The following is a 23,998-nucleotide window of genomic DNA, read 5'->3' on the forward strand; positions in this document are numbered from 1 at the left end:
TTCTTTGTGATTAGGTCTCAGAGCCCCTAGTTACCACTTTTTGGCTGGAAAATGGGACTTGGCAGAAAGATGGAAAGGCTGACAAAATGCAGGTAGAGGAAATACGAGAACAGGGTCTTGGCCTGGAGGAAGAAGGTGGGGAGGGGATTCAGAACTCAGACTTCCTCCTAGACACCACTGGGCAGGAAATGAGGGTGGAGGCAGAGAGATAAGTCTGACAGGAAGCTGAGGGAACAAAGGAGTTACACCTGATAGCCGGCAAGGAGGATGAGGTCCTCAGTGGGGGTGGGGGGGTGGGGGAGAGAGAGAGTCAGGCGGCTGACGAAGGTGGTGAAGGTTGAAAGGCCAGTGGGGGAAAGGGGCAGAGAGAGAGACCAAGGGCTGCTGGGCAAATCTGAGGGCTTCCGGAGGCTGGTAACAATGAGGGGATCGTAGCCGCAATGAACACACTGAGAAGCCCCCGAGCTGTACTCAGTGACTGGTGAACCAGCAGAGACTCCCAGCAGATCCATTCTACAGGGAGGAGGAATGAAGGAGGCAGAGTAGAAGGGCAAAGGGGCAAGGGTGCAGGTGGACTGATGACTTTAAAAAAAGATCGTGATACAAGGTCTAGGCTTGATAGAGGAGGAACTGCGGCCTTAATGGTGGAAAGTTTCAGGTCATTGATAAGATTTAAGATCGAGGTTGGTAGGCATGAGAATTTGGTGCATAGCAACATGCAGCCAGAAAAACGATCTTAAAGCCTAAAATCCCAAAGGTATGTTCACCAGGATATGTACTTGTGCTGGGCCATAAAACAAGTCTACATACACTTAAGAAGACTGTGCAGCCATCATTCAAGGTAGGTTCAGAACACGTCCATCAGCTCCAAAAGAAACCCCACGCCCACTTACGGTCACTCTCCATTCCCACCCTCAGCCCTAGGTAACCAGCAACCTACTGTCTCTATGGAGCTGCCTTTTCTGTACATTTCATATAAATGGAGTCAGACAATATGTAGCCTTTTATTTTTGGCTTCTTTTACTTAGCATAATATTTTTCCGATTCATCTGTGTTGTGGCATGTATCAGTATTCCGTTCCTTTTTACTGAGGAATAGTATGGATATATACGTTTTTTCTATTCATCAGTTGACAGACATTTGAATTCCAGTTTATAGTAATTAAAATACTGCTGTAAACATTTGCACATAAGTTTTCATGTGAACATGTTTTCCTTTCTCTTGTGTATGTACCTAGGAGCGGAATTGCTGGGTTCTATGGTATCTATGTTTAGCCCTTGAAGAAACTGCCAAACTGTGCTTCCAAATGTCCCATCTTATCTCTCTACCAGCAATGTGGGAAGATTCCCTTGCCCCCATGTCCTTTCCAACACTCCTTATTGTCCCTCTTACTATTGTAGCCATTCTGGTGAGCGTGAAGTCATATTTCATTTTGGTTTTGACTTGCATTTCTCAAATGATGAATAATGGTGAACATTAATCAGCCACTAATTTTAGTTTATAATAGACATTTTACCAAAGAAGGTATACAAATGGGAATGTACTTAGCCACTTTATACCTTCTTTGGTAAAATGTCTATTCAAGTCCTTGGCTTATTTTGTGGCTGGGTTGTTTGTCTATTATTGAATTGTAAGAATTCTCTACATATTCTAGACATAAGTTCTTTGTTAGATATATGATTTGAAAATTATTTTCTCCAAGTCTGTGGCTTGGAGTCTCATTTTCCTAAGAATGCTTTTTGAAGGACAAACATTTTTAATTCTGATAAAGTCAAATTTATCATTTTTTGCTCTTTAAGGATAACGCCTTAGGTGTCAAATCCAAGAAGTCTTTGCCTAACCCAAGATCATGGAGATTTCTCTCCCTAGAGAGAAATTTTATAAGTTTTATGGAGGAATTAAGTTACAAGTTAATAATTATAAGATATGCTTTTACAAACCCAAAATATGTGGAAATTAAACAACATACTTTTTTCTTTGTTTTTGTTTCTGTTTTGTTTTTGAGACAGGCTGGAGTGCAGTGGCATCATCTTGGCTCACCGCAGCCTCTGCCTTCCAGGTTTAAGAGATTCTCCCACCTCAGCCTCCCAAGTAGCTGGCACCTGCCACCATCTGTGGCTAATTTTTGTATTTTTCTTAGAGACAGGTTCTGCCATGTTGGCCAGGCTGGTCTTGAACTCCTGGCCTCAGGTAATCCACCCACCTCAGTCTCCCAAAATGCTGGGATTACAGGTGTGAGCTATCATACCCAGTCTAAACAGCATACTTTTAAATAATCTATGGGTCAAAGAAGAAATCACAAGGGAAACTAGAAAATATTTCTAACAGGCTGGGCGTGGTGGCTCACACTTGTAATCCTAGCACTTTTTGAAGCTGAGGTGGGTGGATCACTTGAGATCAGAAGTTCGAGATCAGCCTGGCCAACATGATGAAACCCTGTCTCCACTACAAATACAAAAATAATTAGCCAGGGATGGTGGTGAGTGCCTGTAGTCCCTGCTACTCTGGAGGCCAAGGCGGGAGAATCGCTTGAGCCTGGGAGGTGGAGGCTGCAGTGAGCAGAGATCACACCACTGTACTCCAGCCTGAGCGACAGAGTGAGACTCCATCTCAGAAAAAAAGAAAGAAAGAAAATATTTCGAACAGAATAATGAAAAGACGTTTCAATAAATGTCAAAGAAGCAATACATAAATAAAAGGGCATTTTATTAAACACACACCATGCACAGCTTTTGCCCTCTCCTCTAGCTATTAACAAAGTTTTCTCCTCTTCTTCAGAGTTAAATTTCTCAAAAAGAATGCTTATATTCAAGTATTCATGTTCCTATTCCTTGCCCTACCCTTCTCTATAGAATGCAACCTGGCTGGGAAATGCTTCACTCCACTGGAACAGGCCTTACTGATTCCCAAGGAGCTCCTTGCTTCTAAATCCACAGAAGTGCTTCTGTCTTAATCTTATTTTTCCTCTTGGCAGCATAAATGCTGGTTTTCTTCCCACTTCTTTGGCCTCTCCTCTTCACTCGTCACATTTTTGACCCTCAAAGATCGGCCTTAGGTCCTCTTTTCTTCCTTCTGCATTCTCTCTCCTTAGGGGACCTCATCCATCTCAGTTTTCAACAATCTATACAACAATGATCTTCGGCATATATTCCTGGTCCAGACCCCTGCCCTGAATTCCGAGCCTATAGGTCCAACAACCCTCCTCCAACAGTCTATCCCAGCCATTCTCTAAGGCCTCTGCTATGGTCTGATGTTTCTGTCCACCCAAAACTCATCTGTTAAAATTCTAATCCCCATGGTGATGGTTTAGGAGGTGGGGCCTTTGGGAGGCGATTAGGTCATGAAGGTGGAGCCCTCATGAATGAAATTAGCGTCCTTATAAAAGAGACCCCAGAGAGCTCCTTTGCCCCTTCAGCCATGTAAGGACACAGAAGGTGCCATCTATGAGGAAGTAGGCTCTCACCAGATAGCAAATCTACTGCAGCCTTGATCTTGGAGACTTCCCAGCCTCCAGAACTGTGAGAAATAAACATCTGTCATTTATAAGCCACCCAGCTTATGGTCTTTTCTTATAGCAGCCCAAATGGACCAAGGCAGCTTTTCAAACACAATTTGTCTAAATCCAAATTCATGATCCCCTTCTCTAGGGCCAAGGCCCCTTTTGAAGCTGCTGCTTTTCAGCAAATGGTACCATTCTGCCTAGCTGCAAGCTTGAGACCTGAGTCATCCGAGACCTGTCCCTCTCCCCAAACCCTCACGTCCAATCCATTGTCACAAGTTACTGATCCAACTTCAGACATCTCTGAAATAGTTGGTGCCATCTCCATCTTAGATACCACCGTCCCAGTTTCTCAATGAGACCATGTCCAGCCTCCTAGATGGTTTCCTTGAAAGCCTAAGTGTCCTTACCCAAACCACTCTGCACACTGGGGTCACAGGAGCTTGTCAGATCCGTCTTATCATGTCACTCTCCTGCTTCAGTTGCTCTCAACACAAAGACAAAACTTTAACCTGGCCTATAAGGCCTGTCCCAAGCTAGTGTCTACCTACTTTCCACACTTAACATCTCCCCTCCAACCCTATGGCCTTTGCACATGCCTTTTCCTCTCCCAGGAGCATACTTTCTTCCCTTCTTGCCATGTTAATTCTTGCTCATGCTTCATATCTCTGACAAGCATCACTATCTTAGGGAAGCCTTCCCTGACCTCCCTGACAAGGCCAAATGCCCCGATTCTCATCAACCCCGAAGCTCTGCTTAGCAGCCATCACGCTATGCTTTTACTATTTAATACGGGTCTGCCTCCCCCACTAGACTAAAAGTTCCATGAGGGAAAGGATCATGTCTGGTTTTATTCATGATTGAATCCTTAGTGCCTGGCACAAACCGTGGGCACATAGTGGCCACAGAATGAGAAATGTGTTGATGAGTGGTGGTAAGGTGATCTAGGGTGAAAATGGCACATGAGCGAGAGGAGAAGGCGGTGAAGGAAGAAGTGCCAATGTCTCCAAACAACTGGGGGAATGACTGGGAAGCAAAAGCGGGAGCACAGGGACCACGGCAGGAGCCCAGTGCAGGGCTGGACGCAGCTGGGGATATTCTGGGAGCACCAGTCTTGGCACACATGAAAAACAGGGCTGGGTGTGGTGGCTCATGCCTGTAATCCCAGCACTTTGGGAGGCCGAGGCAGGCAGATCATGAGGTCAGGAGATTGAGACCATCCTGGCTAACAGGGTTAAACCCTGTCTCTACTAAAAACACAAAAAATTAACCAGATGTGGTGGCATGTGCCTATAGTCCCAGCTACTTGGGAGGCTGAGGCAGGAGAATCACCTGAACCCAGAAGGTGGAGGTTGCAGTGGGCGGAGATCATGCCACTGAAACAGACAGACTCTCCCAGAGGGATCCATCCCTTTGTCCAGATTGGATTTTCCTTTGGATAAAGAACAAGCACCCCCATAATCAGGGGCCATGATTCTTCCTGGAGGAGGCTGGAAGGTGTCATTCACTAGAGGAAGCCAATCACAAGGGGGCAGATGGCAGCACCTCTGAGCTGGCCATGGAATCCCTGAAGATCTGCCACAATCCGCCTCCTGAAGAATTTCTGAAACGCCACACTCAACACCGTCACACCATATCTCTCTAATGGCTCTTTGTGATTCTTTTTCAGACACTAGCAACCAGAAGTTTGAGGCCTGAATTCCAACCCTTCCCATGAAGACACGTACCTTGGTCCATCCAGGAAACTGGATAAAGGTGTCCTGGGGCAAGTCTGGGATCCCACTGGGAATGGAGAAGTTCCCCACATAAAAGCCTGGGAGCGTGTAGTTGGATGAGCTGTGGGCCCAGGCTTTATCATGGCGGCCACTGTCATGGTGACCCCAGCCCCCCAGGTGGCTGCGCACTGCATCCTCGGTGTGCAGTGGGAAGATCGTCCAGCCCGTGAGGATTTTGGAACCGAGGGTCAGGTTAGAAACCAAACCCTGCAAAGCAGAAACGGAGCACAGTGAGCTGGGGAGGGAAGGAAAAAGGTCACATATCTCTGCATTCCAGGGAAACAGGAATACAAAACACCAACAGGAAATGAACCTCAAAATACGTGTACATCGAAGTAACACAGATCTAACTGGAGGCTGAATTACAAATCCTTGGGAAGAGATATATTCCCCAAGCGATAGTTTTCTCCTTTGCAGGTCATGAAAGGCCCAGAGTTTCAGCTTCTACAGAAAGGGTGTTGAGCTGCTAGAGTGCTGACCCAAATTTCCCAAATCTTCAGCATTTGGCTGAGAGCCACTGCTAGAACAGAAGAAAGATGGGCACCGAGAAAGATGGCCCAGGCGTCGTGGCTCACGCTTGTAATCCCAGCACTTTGAGAGGCTGAGGCGAGCAGATCACTTGAGGTCAGGAGTTCAAGACCAGCCTGGCCAACATGGTGAAACCCCATCTTTACTAAATATACAAAAATTAGCTGGATGTGGTGGCAGGTGCCTATACTCCCAGGTACTCAGGAGGGTGAGGCATGAGAATTGCTTGAACCTGGGAGGTGGAGGGTGCAGTGAGCTGAGATAGTGCCACTGCACTCCAGCCTGGGCATCAGAGCGACACTCCATCTAAAAACAAAAGGGGATCCAGTCTCTACAAAACATACAAAAATTAGCCTGGCGTGGTGGCGTGCACCTATAGTTCCAACTATTTGGGAGGCTGAGGAAGAAGGATTGCTTGAGTCCAGGAGGCAGAGGTTGCAGTAAGCTGAGATTGTGCCACTGCACTCCAGGATGGGTGACAGAGTGACACCCTGTCTCAAAAAACAAAAAAGGAAGATGAAAAGATGGAATCTGGGGACAGAAGGAATGAGTGGGGGATGCAAAGGAATAGTCACCCCACTGTGGATGGAGCAGGCACAGTGGCTGCAGCCAGGAGCAAATCTTGGCCTTGAGCACCTCAGCCACGCTCACAGGGAGGACCACACCTGAGTCACTCACCTGTTTTGAGGACCAAGTGACATAACATACATGAGAATACTGCGATACCGTAAGAGGACAGGAAGCATAACGATGATGATGGTAAACCTCAGACCTGAATTCAGAAGCTGCTCTACTTGTTCCCCACAGGCCGGGGCTGGGCTGTCAAGGCTCAGCTAACTCCCCCTTCCCTGGCTCGTATGTGGGGAACTTCCCCATTCCCAGTGGGATTCCCCAGTGGAATCCCAGATACCAAGTCTCAACTGCCCATTCAGTAATTTGGTAACTATTGACCAGGTGGCTGTGTGTCAGGCTCTTTGCCAGGTACTGGGGACCCAGAGGCTACCCAACAGAGTGCAGTCACTCCCATGGGTCAGTGTGGCCTGTGAGAGCCAGGCAGGAGGCCACGAAGTCAACCCTGAGCACAAGAATTAGAAGAGAGACGTTTATACTGGAGGCAAAGGCAGCTTCCACACAGCTGTTCCCTAAGATGTAACTGCCTGATCCCAAGAGGGTCAGGAAATAGCCTCGAACACCTGACCTGTCCTAGCCTAGGTGATGCCACAGTTCCCTGGATCAGGTGTCCCCCCCCCCCCCCCCCATGGAGGGTGAGCTTCCTGAGAGGAGCCTGTCTCTCGACACCTTTGCATTCCCCAAAGCACCTGGTGTGGCATCTCGCTGAGTGGGAGCTTAACAAGTGCTTGCTGAATAACGCTCTAAAAATATGTATTAGAAAAAGTGATCTGGGCTAGACATCTGGACACAGGAGCAGACAACAGAGGTGACAGGCAGTGCCCCGAAGGAAGGGGCTTCCTACAAGTGAGGGGTTTGCCACAAACTAACCATCCAAACCCACGACACAGGGCAGAACAGAGGCTCAGGTGGCTTTGCTGGCAAAGGAGTGCCTTCAGTGAGCTCGGTGTGCTTTTCAAGCCGAGGAAGAGCATGGTGGAGGGGCTTCCTTCTGTTTCTTTCTACAGGACGACCAAGCTCAAACACAGGCGAAAGGTTCTGTTTGCAAAGCTCAACTTTCTCATCACCTACAGAGGAAAGCAGCTCTTCAAAATAGCTCAACTACTTCCTTCTTTTTTGAGACAAGGTCTCACTTTGTCACCCAGACTGGAGTACAGTGGCACGATCATAGTTCATTTTAACCTCTAACTTCTGGGCTCAAGCAATCCTCCTGCCTCAGCCTCTTGAGTCGCTGGGACCACAGGTGCACATCATCAAACCTGTCTAACTTTTAATTTTTTGTACAGGTCTCACTCTTTTACCCAGGTTGGTCTTGAACCCCTGGCCTCAAATGATCCTCCTGCCTTGGCCTCACAAAGTGCTGAGGTTACAGGCGTGAGCCACTGTACGGGGCTTCAACTTCTAAAGGGGTCATCCCTTGAACCTCAGTCTTGACAGTGTGGTTTGTCCTACCTTAAAATCGTTGATATATGTGCCATAGTTCACACGTCCCATGTTCTCTACCAGAAGGTCCAGAGTGGCTCCAGCTTTCCCTGTTATGTTCAGAGTGATCACACTGTTTCGCTCAAGGACTCCCTGGGGGATCTGTGGGTTCAAGACCAAATGACAACTGAATTGAGGGTAAGAAGGTCAGCGGAGAGGCATCATGCTCAGCTCATTTGGCATTCGTTTTCTTGCCTTGAAGCATCACCAGACTTGGAAAGAAACGCTTTGATAGCATTTTAGCCCAAGTTATGGGCCGGGTGGGAAAGTTCCCTAGTCACTGCTTCCTAAACAGGAAAATTGCCAGACACAGCTCAGAGCTCGGAACGGTCTAAGCTGGCTTCCCTTACCCCAGAATGTTTTACTGCCCATCTACTTTTAGTGGAAAGAGGAGGGAGGCAAAATTCCAGGGGAGGATTCTTATTAGGGGAGCTGCTTCATATTCTGACAGCACAAAAGTCAGTCACGAAAAAATTGCTTCTAAACAACATGGAGAGAGAAGAAAGTCAAAATCAGATAAACGAGATAAAATCAGAGAGTTAGGTGGAGTATTCTCACCTCAAAATACTTGACATGATGCATTAACCACGAAAATTATGTAATAGAAAGAGGAAAAACAACACGTATTTTATCAGCAACATTCCTTTTTAAAAGGTTAGACTTTTAAAATTGACCTTACAATGGTCGTAATTCATTAAGACAACACCCAAGTTGGGAGCGAAGAAAAACAGTCACCATCGACAGAGCAGAGTGTCTAGAAATCCGCTCCCACTCAAGTGAAAGCTGTTGCTTACAAGAGAATGGAAATATTTAAAGTCTTCTGAACACATTTTCTTGGCGAGGAAAATCTTTTCATGTGTTCCTTCCTGTGAGCATTTCAGTGAGAGGACTGGAGGCCCTGCCATGCATCTGATCTGTTATGAAACGCAGTTCTTTGTGCATTTTGGCAATAATTGTCATGAGCAGTCCTTCAGAATATAACTTCTCATGCAGGATAAAGGCGAACTTTGTACGGTGGCAGGTACAAAACTGAATTGGAAATGGGACCCTTAAGGAGCAAAGAAGGCAGCACGATACCATCAGTCAGAGAAGGTTGGTTTTCATGGGGGAGACCCAGAAGGCTTCTGAGTGGGTGGGGCCTCAAGCACAGCCCTCTGGGTTAAGATGGTGGGTAGGGTGTATTCCAGCAAAGGGCACATGCATGAGGCCTCACAGCAAGCCAGGGGCACAGGTAAGGGTCACCAACAAGAGGGGTGGAGCCTGCCGTGATGGCTTATGCCTGTAATCCCAGCAATTTGGGAGGCCGAGGCAGGAGGATCACTTTAATTCAGGAGTTCAAGATCAGCCTGGGCAACATAGTAGGACCCTGCCTCTACAAAAAAAAAAATTAGCCAGGCATGGTAGTGCAAGCCTATAGTCTCGGCTACAAGGCAGGCCGAGGTAGGGTGATCACTCAAGCCTTGGAGGTTGAGGCTTCAGTGAGCTGTGATCATACCACTGCACTCCAGACTGGGCCACAGAACAAGATCCTGTCTCAAAAAAAAAAAAAGAAAAAGGTAAAAAGAAGACGACGATGGGTAGGGCCCGAGGTTGAAGAGGCGAGCCAAGACCTCAAATGCCATGTTAACAAGTGCAGGCTCCTACTCATCCCACCCTCACTGGGTCAAAATGCCCAGTCCAGAGACGATCCTTACCCCGTCCACAGCAACATAGGCGCGATCGTGGACTCCGTTGAGGGGTGAAGAGAGAGGTGCTGAGTCGCTGCAATCTTGAGGAAGGGTTGTCCGGTACAGCACAAATCCATAATACTGGTTAGAGAAGGGTTTAAGGAGACATCACTACTGCCACGCATGGAGAGAACCTGGTTACCCTAGATCTGTATGAAAGCACTGTTCTGCAAACCGTAAGAAATGAAAATCTTCCCCACCTCCAGAAAAATTCAGTTTGAAAAAGAAAACTGGCTTACACTTTTAGGTCCTCGAATATCTATCAAAGTAGTAAACTGCAAGGAACCCCGCACAGTGTCCTGTCAAGCTTCCCTTTCCCACAAGAGGAACCTGGACCCTGAGTGGGTTAAGTCACTTGCCCAGGGTTATACAGGGGATTATATCATATACAGCAAAAGTTATGGATGTTAACTCAAAAAACAAAACTGAGTAAAATAAAACACAAACAAACAAACAAACCGAGGTAAACAAACCGCAAAGCCAAGAGATGAAGTTCCGTTCAGCAGAAGTGTGGCAGTTTCTTGGCCTCAATCCGCTTTAACATACAAAACAAAAGGCAACCAGGGGGTGCAGTGGCGTGCACCCGTAGTCCCAGCTACTTGGGGGGGCTAAAGTGGGAGGATCTCTTGAGCCAGGAGTTCGAAGATAGCCTGGGCAACATAGCAAGACCCCATCTCTAATAATAATAAAAACAAAGTCCAACAGAACTGTTTTAAGTGGAGGAACGGGGGAAAGAAATAGTTAAGAGACGGGCCGGGCGCAGTGGCTCAAGCCTGTAATCCCAGCACTTTGGGAGGCCGAGGCGGGTGGATCAAGAGATCCACCGCTACTCAGGAGGCTGAGGCAGGAGAATTGCCTGAACCCAGGAGGCGGAGGTTGCGGTGAGCCGAGATAGCGCCATTGCACTCCAGCCTGGGTAACAAGAGCGAAACTCCGTCTCAAAAAAAAAAAAAAAAGAAAAAGAAATAGTTAAGAGACTCAACTACTGTAACTGACCACTGAGTCAGAAAATATTTTTAGATGCTGACATCCCTGGTCCAAAAGGAAAGCCTCAAACAATCAGCCTCGGCAGTAACGGCAACCTCAGAATTATAGTTATTGCCTTTGCTTACTGACTTCCTGCTGTGGACATTATTAGCAGGGCAGAGCTGGGACAACATCCTGAGTGACGGAAGAGAATGCAAATAGAGATCCCGCATGGAACAGAGAAAAGGTTCCCAACTGCCAGGGCCCAGAAAGCAAGCAAGCATGCTTCAGGCAAGCGGCACGGTGACTGGGAAAGCATCAGTCTGCATTCCCGTGTTGCGGCAATGAGCCGAGCACAAGAAATGCTACGAGTACCACACAAACTTTCTAGCATAAGAACACCTCCCGCCCAGACTCCACATCTCCATCTCCTTCTTGTTTATTTATTCACTTATTCTGAAAACTAGCTAAAGTGGTAAGTTTCCTCAAGGGCTGAGGAAGACTTTGTCAAGGGCTTCCAGGAGGCGTAGAAGCTGTGATGCTCCCCGGGCAGGTGTGGCTGAGGCTCAGGGGGTCCCTGCAGAGACACTGGGCTGAGCCCCACTCCCTGAAGTCTGTGCCCTTTGGGGCTTCTGCTGGAAATAGATATTCTGTGGACTTGCCCCAGATCTGAAATAGCCAGGGTCCAGGAAGCCCCACCCAGTTTGAAAGTGCTGGCCAAAGATCAGAAAGCAGAAGGGGTTTAAGAGAGAACACTGGCTGCACCTGTTCAGAGAGTAACCTAGAACCCCTCCCCAGGCTCCACGTGCTCTTGGATCATGTCTTGTCTGAAGTGCTCAACAGCCCTGGTAAGCGCAGGTAAGTTCCGTTTAGAGATGTGGGTGCTAGGACTGCAGAGCCCCCTATACAGTGTTCACGGAACAGTGAATGTGTGTGTGTGTGGGGGGGGGCTTAATTATTCATTTTATTGCAAAATAGAATTGTCAGAATAAAATCACAGGTGTAAAAATAGCAACTGAAGGCAAACTTCACTAAGATTAGATATGATGTTATCATTTTGCCTTACTGTTCAGACTTCTTCCACAAGGTGATAGCCACAGAAAATCAGAAAGGAGGACGAGATCCTAAGTGATGAAGCTTAACACTGTAGTGAAGGGACAAGCTGGCCTCACGGGCATCCTGATATCGTTCTCTGAGAAGGACACATCACCTTTGTTGTGTTCAGGCCAAAAATGTTTTACTGAATCTAATTAGCGAGGGAAAGTCTACAAATATCCAGACCTTTTCAAAAATGTCTACAAATACCCAGACCTTTTCCATGTCATGAGAGAGACTTACGAAGAGTTTCAGATGGAAGAAGACTTAAAAGACACAATATAACTAAAGGCAGGGTGTGGTTATGAGTTGGAAAATGGATCGAGAAAACATTTGGCCATAAAGGACATTATCGGAATGACCAAGGACTCTTGAATATAAAATTTATATTAGATAATGGAATTGTATCAATGTTAAATGTCTCATGTGTGACCACTGCATTGTGGTCCTGCGGGATAATGTCCTTTTTCTTAGAAGACATATGCTGTGGTGTTTAAATGTGACATGCCCTGTGCTGACAACTCAAATGGTCAGAAAAAGAAAAGCAGCTGACTTCGTACACCCATAGGGAAAAGGCAAGTAAAGCACTGTTAACAGCTGGTGAATCTGGGTAAAAAGTATATGGGTGCTTGCTGTACTATTTTTGCAACTTTTTTTTTTTTTTTTTTGAGAAGGAGTTTCGCTCTTGTTACCCAGGCTGGAGTGCAATGGCGAGATCGCAGCTCACCGCAGCCTCCGCCTCCTGGGTTCAGGCAATTCTCCTGCCTCAGCCTCCTGAGTAGCTGGGATTACAGGCACGTGCCACCATGCCCAGCTAATTTTTTGTATTTTTAGTAGAGATGGGGCATCACCATGTTGACCAGGATGGTCTTGATCTCTTGACCTCATGATCCACCCGCCTTGCCCTCCCAAAGTGCTGGGATTACAGGCGTGAGCCACCGTGCCCGGCCTATTGCAACTTTTTTTTGGATTTAAAATTTTCCAAAACAAAACACTGGAAAAAACTTTAAAAAAGTAAAGATGAGGCAGTGTCTGGAGAGGAAACACACACGCATATACAAATACTAAAACAAAGAAAAGGTGATGTGCTCTGTTCTCTTCAAAGCAGGAAAAATCATCTCAAAGAACTCAGTCTACCAAACAAACAAAACACAGTCCTTATGTCACTGAGCTAAGAACAGGCAAATAATTAAACTGTCTGTTTTGAGTATGAAAACAGTGATCTTCCACCAATGCCTGGTAATGAAGATTAGATCTGGTCAGTGAACTCCATTTATAAGTTGTACAGAATTATGCTGAAGCTGGTTGGGCTACCTCATACATGAGTGAGAAGAAGTGGGGCCGAAAAATAGGCATGATCAGCCCACCATGCGGCCTGGAGCTAGAGAGAGGCTGGAAATTCATGGTTAATTTCCCTGGGATCTGATACATTTGCTTAGCATTTTGGCCCCTGCACTCAGAACGGGCACTGTGGAAAACACAGAAAAAAAGGTGAGGCATTACCTTTGAAGGCCTACCTGTTTCACCTGGATAAATGTCAAGGGATAAAGGCTTTTGATGGGCCCAGAGGGACACAGAATGTCCAGAGCTGCTTCCACTGTCTTTAACTGAAAATAAACAAAAGCAGCATTCACACACTGCACCCCTCACTGGTCATCAGAGTAGAGATAATTTCCTAATTATCAACGACATCAGTAGGTTTGACCAAACCCCTAAATAAACCTAAATCGTTCAAATTCCACTCAATGTTGCTTCCCAGTCTTCCTTAGTCCCTTCATCTCCCTAACTCCTGATGAAAACTATGAATGATGGTAGTCTTAGAAAAAAGTTTCAAACATACCTATTCAGAAATTCAACCTGCTCAGAGATCTCTAAAATGCCCTTAAAATGAATGAACACCAAGACTCAGATGCTGCCTCCTTATAAACCCTTTCTGAACACCCCCGAGTAACCAGAGGCCAATTACATCCAACTAAGATTAGACATGCTGTTCTTATGTCACCTTAATAGTTAATGCCTCCTGGTTACTTCGCCCTCCTCTGAACTTGTGTGTGGCCTGTTTTTCATGCCTGTATCATTTTTCAGTTGCTCGTCTTTGTCTTCCTCACCAGACTGTCAGCTCCTTAAGGATAAGATATGCTCTGTACTCAGCCCCAATGCCCAGAACATAGTAGATACCTGTGAGGCAGGTACTACTGTCCCTGTGTTGTGGAGGCTCAGAGAAGTCCACTCGAGTAATGACAGAGCCAGGATTTAGAGTTAGATTTGGCTCCAAACTCCAGGATTTTCCATGACATAATACTGGTTAGGAATTTTGTTTTGTTTGAGAGTCTCACTCTGTCATCCAGGCTGGCAGGCTGGGCTACAGTGGCGTAATCTTGGCTCACTGCAACCTCCTCCTCCTGGGTTCAAGAGATTCTCCTGCTTCAGCCTCCTGAGCAGGCATGTGCCACCATGCCTGGCTAATTTTGGTATTTTTAGTAGAGATAGGGTTTTACCATGTTGGCCAGGCTGGTCTTGAACTCCTGACCTCAGGTGATCCTCCTGCCTTGGCCTCCCAAAGTGCTGGGATTACAGGCGTGAGCCACCATGCCCAGTCCAGTTAGGAATTTTGTAAACACTTCCCATGGCTACCTCGCTGATGTGCAGCATCAAGGAAAAAAATCTGATTTACAATTTCATCAAGCCAGTTACATGGGTGTTTTCCCACCTGGACACTAAGAAATTCAACTCATGGTGAAAACCTTTTTCTATATAACTGTGTTCTACATAAACTTAATTCAGTTATGGGCTGATTTGCTATCTTAAATTGTATCTATTTATTTAAAAATGAAAAGTCATTTCTGCTCACACCATTTTCCTTCATGATAAACAGAATGTGCTTTTGGTACTAAGCTAGCTTTGTTTTGAACACTTGGAGCTGTTTTCTGTTGCATAAAAAGAGATTTGTCACGGCTCTGAAACAAACAAACCACACTTTTCCTTAAGTAGCTGTAGATGAGCAAGTCCAAGGTGTTCCCTTTACAAGAGTGATTCAAGGCTGATCAATCTGAAGAAAGATCCCTATCAGAGAGCAAGACCACATTCTCTGTAGAATGTAGCGCACATATCTGACGCTAGGTGGAAAATGTTACAAGAACTCAAGCAACCAACCGTGTCAAAGGGCTTCTTGGATGGAAAAATTACATAATCATGTTTGGCATTTGGCTTGAAGATAAAAACTTATGATACTATTTCAGGATCTTGAGATTCTTAAGAAATAGGTAACGGTTCTTTTTTTTTTTTTTCTTATGAGTTAATACATGTAGGAGTCAGGGATTATGAAAGGGGAAAACCTGAAGACACAGATGGTCAAAACAAATGGACTCCGGCTGCGTCACTCCTCTGACTATTAAGTAAAACATCTCTTCTTTTTTACTTTTCCTAGAATACAGTGCCCCTAACTCCTATGTATGACTGATTTCTAGCTTTTCCCCCGATGTCTCCATTTAGCATATAAACCAGACCATAAAAACTAGGACATGACTTCGAGATGGAGGATGGCATATATTTTAGGGCAGAGATCTATCAAAAGGCCACTGATTTTTGGAAATCCCTAAAAAAAGGTAAATTATGAAAAAGAGCCTTGCCAGCCAGAACAATGAGGTGGCATGCTATTTTCACAAAGGCCCTTGACACTGTTTTAACCACTGATAAAGGAATCAAGATGACCCAGATGATCCAAGAATGCCTTCTACTCCCACCCATGTCCCGTCTGCTCATCCTGTCAACAAGCCTAAGTATCTTCCCACTTCTATCTCCCCATTTTCCCAGAAACATCGTTTACCCCATCAGGTTCGCAGAAAACAAATTCGCAGAAAAATAACGAACCAAACCCCCCAGCACTTTCACTCACTGCTAAATTCCACTTTCTCACTCCCGTCTCACTTTCAACGTTTCTGTTATTTTTCTTTCCTTACCTTTCCCAGAGTGACCTTTCCATATGCAAACTTTGGTGTAGATGGAGGGATAGGACCTTCTGGAACTTTTTCAAACTATAAACCAGAGTAGAAAAAAGAGAGAAAAGAAAAAAAGCTGTTAAACCTTCAGAAACATATTCACAGCATTTATTTTTCAAAAGGAAGGTCAAAGACTCAAGAGTATCAGTGCTTTTTTGGAAAATCAAAGGAACTGGAGACTTCTAAGTGTGTGTCTGTGTTTTAAGCTTCAGGAATCATCCAAATCATTATAAATGGAAAGACCTTAAAACAAAAGAGCAAAAACAAGTAGAGAGAATGGGCGTAAACAGCAGAAGGCTGGGAAGTGGGAGGTAAGAAGAAAACAGGTACATGACGAACAGACTGAAGGGAGCTAGCCTAGCATAGGAAAAATATTAATCTTATTGCTAAAGTGCTGTGTAATGTTAAATCTACTGTGGTTACGAGAGAGAATATTTCTACATATTATCATGAAACATATAATGAAGTATTTAAGGGTAAAGGCCATGATGAGTATGTAGTCCTCCAATGATGTAGAAAACACACACACACACACACACACACACACACACACACACACACACAGAGAGAGAGACAGAGAGAGAGAGAGAGAGAGAGAGAGAGAGAGAGAGAGAGAGAGAGAGAGAGAGAGAGAGAAACAAGTCTATGCACAAGTGATGAATCCAGGTGGAGAATCTATAAATGCTTTTTGTGTGTGTGTGTAGATGGACTTTCACTCTTGTTGCCCAGGCTGGAGTGCAGTGGCGTGATCTTGGCTCACCACAACTTCCGCCTCCCGGGTTCAAGTGATTCTCCTGCCTCAGTCTCCCGAGTAGCTGGGATTACAGGCATGCACCACCACGCCTGGCTAATTTTATATTTTTACTATTGATGGGGTTTCACCATACTGGCCAGGATGGCCTCAATCTCTTGACCTCTGGTGATCCACCTGCCCAGGCCTCCCAAAGTGCTGGGATTACAGGTGTGAGTCACCATGCCCAGTACATTTTAAAATGATTTAATTGTTCCTATTTTTGCTTCTGCTCTCTAAGTAATATATGCGTACTGCTATTTCTTATCATGGATTTCTTTAACACTTGAGAGTATATCCCAGAAGATAAAGAAAGTGTACCTTCCTTTCTTGTTATTATGGTTATATAACCGTTTTCAGCTTCTCCCCAGTTACCTTTGTACCTTTAAAGTAATATCCTTCTATCTGTATTTCTTAGTTCCATCAATGAGCATATGACCCTTTGTGTCCACATGTTTTAAGATGAAGCTACCTGCACCCTTCCCTGAGCTCTCTTCCACACTTCACCTTCACACCATGAGCTGTACTTTTACACTGTCAAGGTTAAAACCATCTGTCCTGGTCAGGTGGTGATTTAGGCCTGTAATCCCAGCACTTTGGGAGGCAAGGCAGGAGGATCGCCTGAGCCCAGGAGTTTGAGACCAGCCTGGGTAACATAGGGAGACCCCAACTCTACAAATTTTGTTTTCAAAAGTAGGCATGATGGCACAGGCCTGTGGGCCCAGCCACTTAGGACGCTGTGGTGGGAAGATCCTTGAGCCCAGGAGGTCGAGGTTTCAGTGACTCACGATCATGTCACTGCACTCCAGACAGGGTGACAGAACAAGACCTTGTCTCCAAAACAAACAAACACTGTCCTATAGCCATAAGTCCTGTCTTTGTCTGGATATTGACTTTATATTGACTTTGAATTCAAAATCAACCAACAGTACTCACAATACAATTGTATAAATATTTTTAGCCTCTATAAAGCTAAATGGTCTATACTATGACAGCATGCTCTGTCTTGCTCAGCTTTTTGTATTCTTTCACCTATTCCTGTGGTTTCTAATTGCCCTTCTTTTTTTCTGCCTGGTTTTAGCTCAACACCTCTTTAGCTTATTCCAGATATCCAAGGGTGGTATCAAGTTTCTCCAAATACCCCCCCTTTCTCCCCTAGAAAATGCCTATTTGGAATTCTTCGTCTTCCTGCTCCAGGAGACTGACTCCCCTCTCCAAATGATATTCTGAGACTTCCCTTCATTATTCTCCTGGCTTTTAGCTCCTGTTTCTAGGATCTCATGACTTCCTCCACCGGAGCACAATCTCAAGTAACTTCCTAAGAACCTGCAGCTCTGAATGTCACAGTTCGCTGAGAGCTGGAAGGGCACAGAATCGTATGTTGAAAATCATCTTCCCTCACAATGTCACAGGGACTATTTTATTGTCTTCTGTCATGTAGTGTGGCTCATGGCAATCTTATTCTTGTTTCTTTGAAAGGGAAAGGGACTGAATTTTTCTCTCCAGAACAATGCTGCCTCTTTGTTTTGTTTTGTTTTGTTTTTTGAGTCTCACTCTGTCACCCAGGCTGGAGTGCAGTGGCGTGATCTCCACTCACTACAACTTCCAACTCCCGGGTTCAAGCGATTCTCCTGCCTCAGCCTCTTGAGTACCTGGGTCTACAAGCGTGCGCCACCATACCTGGCTAGTTCTTGTATTTTTAGTAGAGATGGGGTTTCATCATATTGGCCAGGCTGGTCTTGAACTCCTGGCCTCAAGCGATCTGCTCACCTCGGCCTCCCAAAGTGCTGGGATTACAGGAGTGAGCCATAATGCCCGGCCCTCTGTCGACTCTATTCTCACTGTCCTAAAATTTCCAAATGAAACATCTGATTATGTATATTCTTTGCATTCATTATGTTCAAATACTCAGAGATCCCTTTCAATTTTGTAAAAATTCTATATTATTTCTCTGACATTTTTTTCCTCCAATTTTTTCTTTCTTCTAGGTAACAACTTGGACATACTAGATTGTTGCTCATCATCTCTTATGTTTTGTGATTTCTATCTCTGTATTCTGGTTCTAATTTCTAGGAGATTCTTCTTAATATCAAAGAACTCTTGCTCTCTAGTAGCTTCTTTTTCAAAGTATCCCATTCTTATCTTATACCTCTGAAGGATATAAACTTGATGGATTTTGCTTTTTTTTTTTTTACTTAAGATCTCTCCTGTCCCCTGAATTCTTTGTTGTCTCTACAGTCACTTTCCTGTTTATTTCATCTTGGTCTTTCTCTTTCCTGTTGGAGGCCTGATGGTTGTCCTCGGTGCTGGCCATGCTTGGTTGTTCATTCCTATTCAATGGTGATGCAAATGAATGTCCCAACATCTGTATAACCATCCTCTCTCCAACGGTCCTGCTCTGTGTACAGGAGCAGGGTTTATATTCTGGGGTGTTTTTTGTTTTTTTTAGATTTTTTGTTTTTTTTTTTTTGAGACAAAGTTTTTTGCTCTTGTCACCCAGGCTGGAGTGCAGTGGCATGATCTCAGCTCACTGCAACCTCTGCCTCCTGGGTTCACGTGATTCTCCTGCCTCAGCCTCCTGAGTAGCTGGGAATACAGGTGCCCATCACTGCACCCAGCTGTTTTTTTTCTTGTATTTTTATTAGAGATGGGGTTTCATCAGGTTGGCCAGGCTGGTCTTGAACTCCTGACCTCAGGTGATCCACCTGCCTTGGCCTCCCAAAGTGCTGGGATTACAGGTGCGAGCCACTGCACCCCGCTCTGGGGGTTTTGTTTTAGGGTGCTTTGGCACAATCAGATGTACTGTGGAGGGTCTTTAATCTGGGGCTGTTTACTTTTTTTAATGTTTTAAGGAACCCCCCTGGTTTTTGGTAGAAAGATGCCTCCCTGATGGATGGTCTGTGTTTCAAACTGAGGTGAAGGAGTGGAGGACCTAACAGAAAATATGTAAGGTTTAATTATCCTTCTCACTGTCAGCTCCATTTCATTCCTATCCTTTGCCACTCATGTATTTCGAGGACCTGGCTCTCCATGTTTTTTTGAGATCAGTCTACTCCCTGCTCTCTGTTCCTGTAACTCCATTCCACACTCACTAGTGACTGAGACTTCCTTATCCTCAGTCACCACAGATTCTTTTGAAATCTGTCATGTACAAACAGCTCCCTTCTTACTGCCTCCATTTTTAAAAGGATTCTCATTTTTTGAAGGAAGTAACGTTTGGAAGAGAGAGATAAGGAGGCGGTGAGTTGGCCATCTTGTACTGGAAAGTGCTTTGTACCCACAATTTTCTATGAATCTATATCTCTGTGAAAGTTTTAAAATATTAAAAAAGAGATAAATGTGAGGCCAAAGAGTTAGTGAAAAATGTTGTAAGATCTCTTTCCCCACTTTCCCTAGACCACACTCCTCCATCAGCGGTTTACACAACCCTTCCTCTTTCACTCCCCATTCAGGCCAATAAAAGCAGAAAACACAAATTCACAGAGAGGGACCTGAGAGCAGGATGATTTGTTTCCTGAGGTTCCCTACTTACCTGTGCATATTAGTGACCGTGTCATATTTCTCTTAAAGTTCAAAGAGGATTCTGATTTAACTAGCACTGCAATCTTTTCTACCACACTGAAAGAAAAGTCCTTGTGTGGACATATTTATTGAACCTACGTTCAGCTCACTTTGATGCAGTGCATAGCTGCGTGTACTGTCGTCTCATGTACTACTTCTGAAGGCTCTCATACCTAGTTCTTCTATTTCCTCTTTATAGATAATAAGATTGAGGAACTGGATTGAGATTATAAAGAGAACAAGCGAGGGAGCTGGTACATGGCTCCGAGTCTGGTGTTGTTCCCACTGCTTCCTGCTCCGCTCTGCCTCCTTACTGTTGTAACAATAGAAGAGAAAGTTTATTAGGTCGATTTCTGCTGACAAGTGGTGGTAAAAAATAAAAAAATAAGAAAATAAATGAAAGTTTATTAGGTCAGGTGCGGTAGGCTCACAACCTGTAATCCCAGCACTTTGGGAGGTCAAGGCGGGTAGATCACCTGAGGTCAGGAGTTCGAGACCAGCCTGGCCAACATGGCAGAACTCCATCTCTACTAAAAATACAAACAAATTAGCCAAGCATGGTGGGTACGCTCCTGTAGTCCAAGCTACTTGGGAGGCTGAGGCAGAAGAATCGCTTGAACCCAGGAAGTAGAGGTTGCAGTGAGCTGAGATCGTGCTACTGCACTCCAGCCTGGGTGACAGAGCAAGACTTTGTCTCATAAAAAGAAAAAAAAGCAAGTTTATTCACCCACAATTCCAAAACCAAACCAAAACAACACCCAAAGCCACCACAAAACCTTTTCTCTTCCAGTTTCCCTCCTTGACTCTCCCCTTAAGCATACATATAACATAAACTTAAGAGATAATTTTGTAATTTGCTTCTGCCACTTACCAAAAGTACTTTTGACATGATTAAATATTGAACACAATTTTCCTGGCTGGGCGCGGTAGCTCACGCCTGTAATCCCAGCACTTTGGGAGGCCGAGGCAGGTGGATTGCCTGAGGTCAGGAGTTTGAGACCAAGCTAATCAACATGGTGAACCCTATCTACTAAAAATACAAAAAAATCAGCCAGGATGTGCCTGTAGTCCCAGCTACTTGGGAGGCTGAGGCAGGAGAATTGCTTGAACCTGGGAGGCGGAGGTTGCAGGGAGCCAAGATTGCACCACTGCACTCGAGCCTGGATGACAGAGCAAGACTCCGTCTCAAAAAAAAAAAAAAAAGAAAGAAAACAATTTTACTTATTGCATATTATAGTGCTTTGTGTGGCTATGACAGCATTTACATAATTCTCCCTCCTATGTTAGAGGCTGAATTATTTCCAATTTTGATATCATAAATATCAAAATGTATAAGTTACAACAATCAACTTCATGTCTATAGCACTGTCCTTTTAAATTTTTATTTTTTAAAAGCCCTGAGCATGGGGTGACTAGGTCAAAGGACATGAGTGTTTTACGTGACTCTTAAAATAGTGTATACCCACGTTTTCACCAAGTACCCATACTTGTTCATATCCTTTACCCAATTTTCTGTGTAGATCTTGATATTTTGATCAGTGGTATTAGCTCATTATAATATAGATATTAAGCTTTCACCTGTCTGTCCTATTTACTACAATTTTCTGACTGTTCATTTTTAATACTGATGATTTTTCATTGATGCTAGTTTATCATATAGCAAAATCCTCATCTTTACCTTAGCTAATTAATGTTTCAGAAAAGAAATGAATATACCAAAATGCTATACTTCTAAACCATTATTTTTTCATAATAATTTGTGCTTTACTCATACTTTTCAGACCAATCACAGATGTTGCTTCTCATCATACTTAGCTGAACAAATTCAACATAGGAAGCTGCTTTTTTCCCTATGGAATCCACTAGATTCAATGGTAACCAGCTTTTCTTTCACCAAGACCTCTAATGTTTTCATACACTCATCCGACAAATGCTTATTAAGAAAGTGGTTTGTGTCAGGTCCTATGCTTGGTACTAGACTTATAAATCGCTCCTATTCCAGAGAGTGAGAAACGTGTATAAACCAGTTATATTAACACACTATGAAAAGTGGTATTTTCAACAGCAAGGACACAGAATCAACCTAAAATGCTAGGCTGGATAAAGAAAATGTGGTATGTGTACACCATGGAATACTGTGTAGCCACAAAAGGAATGAGATTATATCCTTTGCAGTAACATGAATAGAGCTGGAGGTGATTATCTTAAGCAAACTAATGCAGGAACAGAAAACCAAATACCGCACATTCTCACTTAGAAGTGGGAGGTAAATGACGAGAACACATGGACACGAAGAGCGGGACAGACACTGGGGCCTACTCAAGGGTGGTAGGTGAGAGGAGGGAGAGGATCAAAGAATGACCTATCAGGTGCTATGCTTATTACCTGGGTGACAAAATAATCTGTATACCAAACCCCTGTGATGCGCAGTTTACCTACACAACAATCTTGCACATGGACCCATGAACCTAAAAGAAGAGCTAAGGAAAAAAGGAAAAAGAAAAGCAGGGTTTAAAAGATTTCTACAATGTAAGATAGTGACAGAAAACAAAATGTGGCTAACTCGGCTAACAGGGGGGTAAGAAGACTCTGCAGATAAGGTAACAGGTGTGTCTTCATTTCCAGGTGAATAAAGGCACAGGGTGCAGAGCCTAGGAGGTATAAACAGTGCTGTCTCATTCATGGAATTGTATATAGCTCCATCTTAAAGCCAGGGAGTCACGTCTAAGAAGGGAGAATTGAAAGATGAGGATGGAGAAATACAGGGGCCAAGTCATGGTAGGTATCCTGACCACATCAGTGTTTTAGATACTACACTTGATCTTAGCTGAAAGGCTGAGAAGCGATCGCATCAGTGTTTTAGAGAAATCACTCCGGAAGATGGATTAGAAAAGCCAACTCTTACAGGAAGAGACCAGTACTAAGAGTGCAGGTGGCAGTTTAAAAGACTATTTGGCAGTTGCTAAATAATATTCCCTTTCTCATCTGTAACCATCAGACATAAAACACTGGTTTTTGTCAGCGCCATGCATCAGCAAGAGACCGCTGTGCCTGCTCATCAGGCTAATGTCATTCCAGTCATAAACAGAGCAGGATGATCCATCAGCCAGTGTAGACAGATCCTGGGTCGAATTTCAAACTTCATTAAGCTTTTGAAGTACTGAAAAATCACTGCGGCTGTTCTCCCATCCCCTCTTCACCCCTCAGCCCAGTTACTGCCTTCGGGAATACCAGAATCCACTCCAATTATCAAGTCCTCAACCACCACTTGATTAATTTCTACAGTGACCCATTTCCAAAAATCCAGTGGAACTCTTACCTTGATGGAATTCCTATGAACAACAGAAAGAAAACTCTGAAAATGGGTAAGTTGATTTGATAGCATATGAAAATAAACTCACCACTGCCCCTCTCAGGAATCAGTAGGGAAGAGGAGGTCGCTGCTCTATATTTTTATGGTTCGTCCTCGAGGTCAAAGTGTTAACCATGTCTGGTTGAGTTTTACCCACACCAAAGATACTACCTTTTAAAATGCAAATGTCATGAGCTTTGCCATGCCTTGAAGAGTCATATGAAGAGAGCTGCCTGGGGGCCTTCACCACTGCACACAGGCTTATGCAGCCTGCTGGGAGATTATTCCCAGGATCCCATGTCAGTGAAATACATTGTCCATCATCACCTAATGTACTCTAGAAATGGATTAAAGAGGAGGCCTATTCTACTTTTTAAGTCTTTGATGAAGGAAGCAGGCAGGTGGAGCTATATATAGGGGGTATTTGCCACCCGATTTCCTTTCCTTGATGCAAGCAACTATTTTGAGATCATTTAACAAATCAGCTAATTGAATGTCCACAAAGTCTTATAAGAAAGAGCCCGCTGGCTGGGTGTGGCAGCTCACACCTGTAATCCCAGCACTTTGGGAGGCCAAGGCGGGTGGATCACTTGAG

At 44.5% G+C, this 23,998-nt stretch overlaps 1 protein-coding gene across 5 annotated transcripts in view; it reads right to left on the minus strand.

Annotated features, from left to right (window-relative positions):
* Nucleotides 1-23,998, minus strand: part of GLB1 (galactosidase beta 1) — a 92,110-nt gene that overhangs the window by 12,332 nt on the left and 55,780 nt on the right. For 3 of the 5 annotated variants that reach the window (XM_035278287.3, XM_078354497.1, XM_078354499.1), the window contains exons 11-15: nucleotides 15,662-15,736; nucleotides 13,220-13,309; nucleotides 9,609-9,722; nucleotides 7,885-8,016; nucleotides 5,227-5,481 (exon numbers count right to left, since the gene is read on the minus strand). In XM_035278287.3, the coding sequence (XP_035134178.1) occupies nucleotides 5,227-5,481; nucleotides 7,885-8,016; nucleotides 9,609-9,722; nucleotides 13,220-13,309; nucleotides 15,662-15,736 (666 nt within the window). The remainder of the gene's footprint in view (nucleotides 1-5,226; nucleotides 5,482-7,884; nucleotides 8,017-9,608; nucleotides 9,723-13,219; nucleotides 13,310-15,661; nucleotides 15,737-23,998) is intronic. The other 2 variants (XM_035278289.3, XM_078354498.1) reach the window with 1 other exon arrangement.

The sequence above is a fragment of the Callithrix jacchus genome, chromosome 17 (genome assembly GCF_049354715.1).
Source record: "Callithrix jacchus isolate 240 chromosome 17, calJac240_pri, whole genome shotgun sequence".
NCBI classification, from domain to species: domain Eukaryota; kingdom Metazoa; phylum Chordata; class Mammalia; order Primates; family Cebidae; genus Callithrix; species Callithrix jacchus.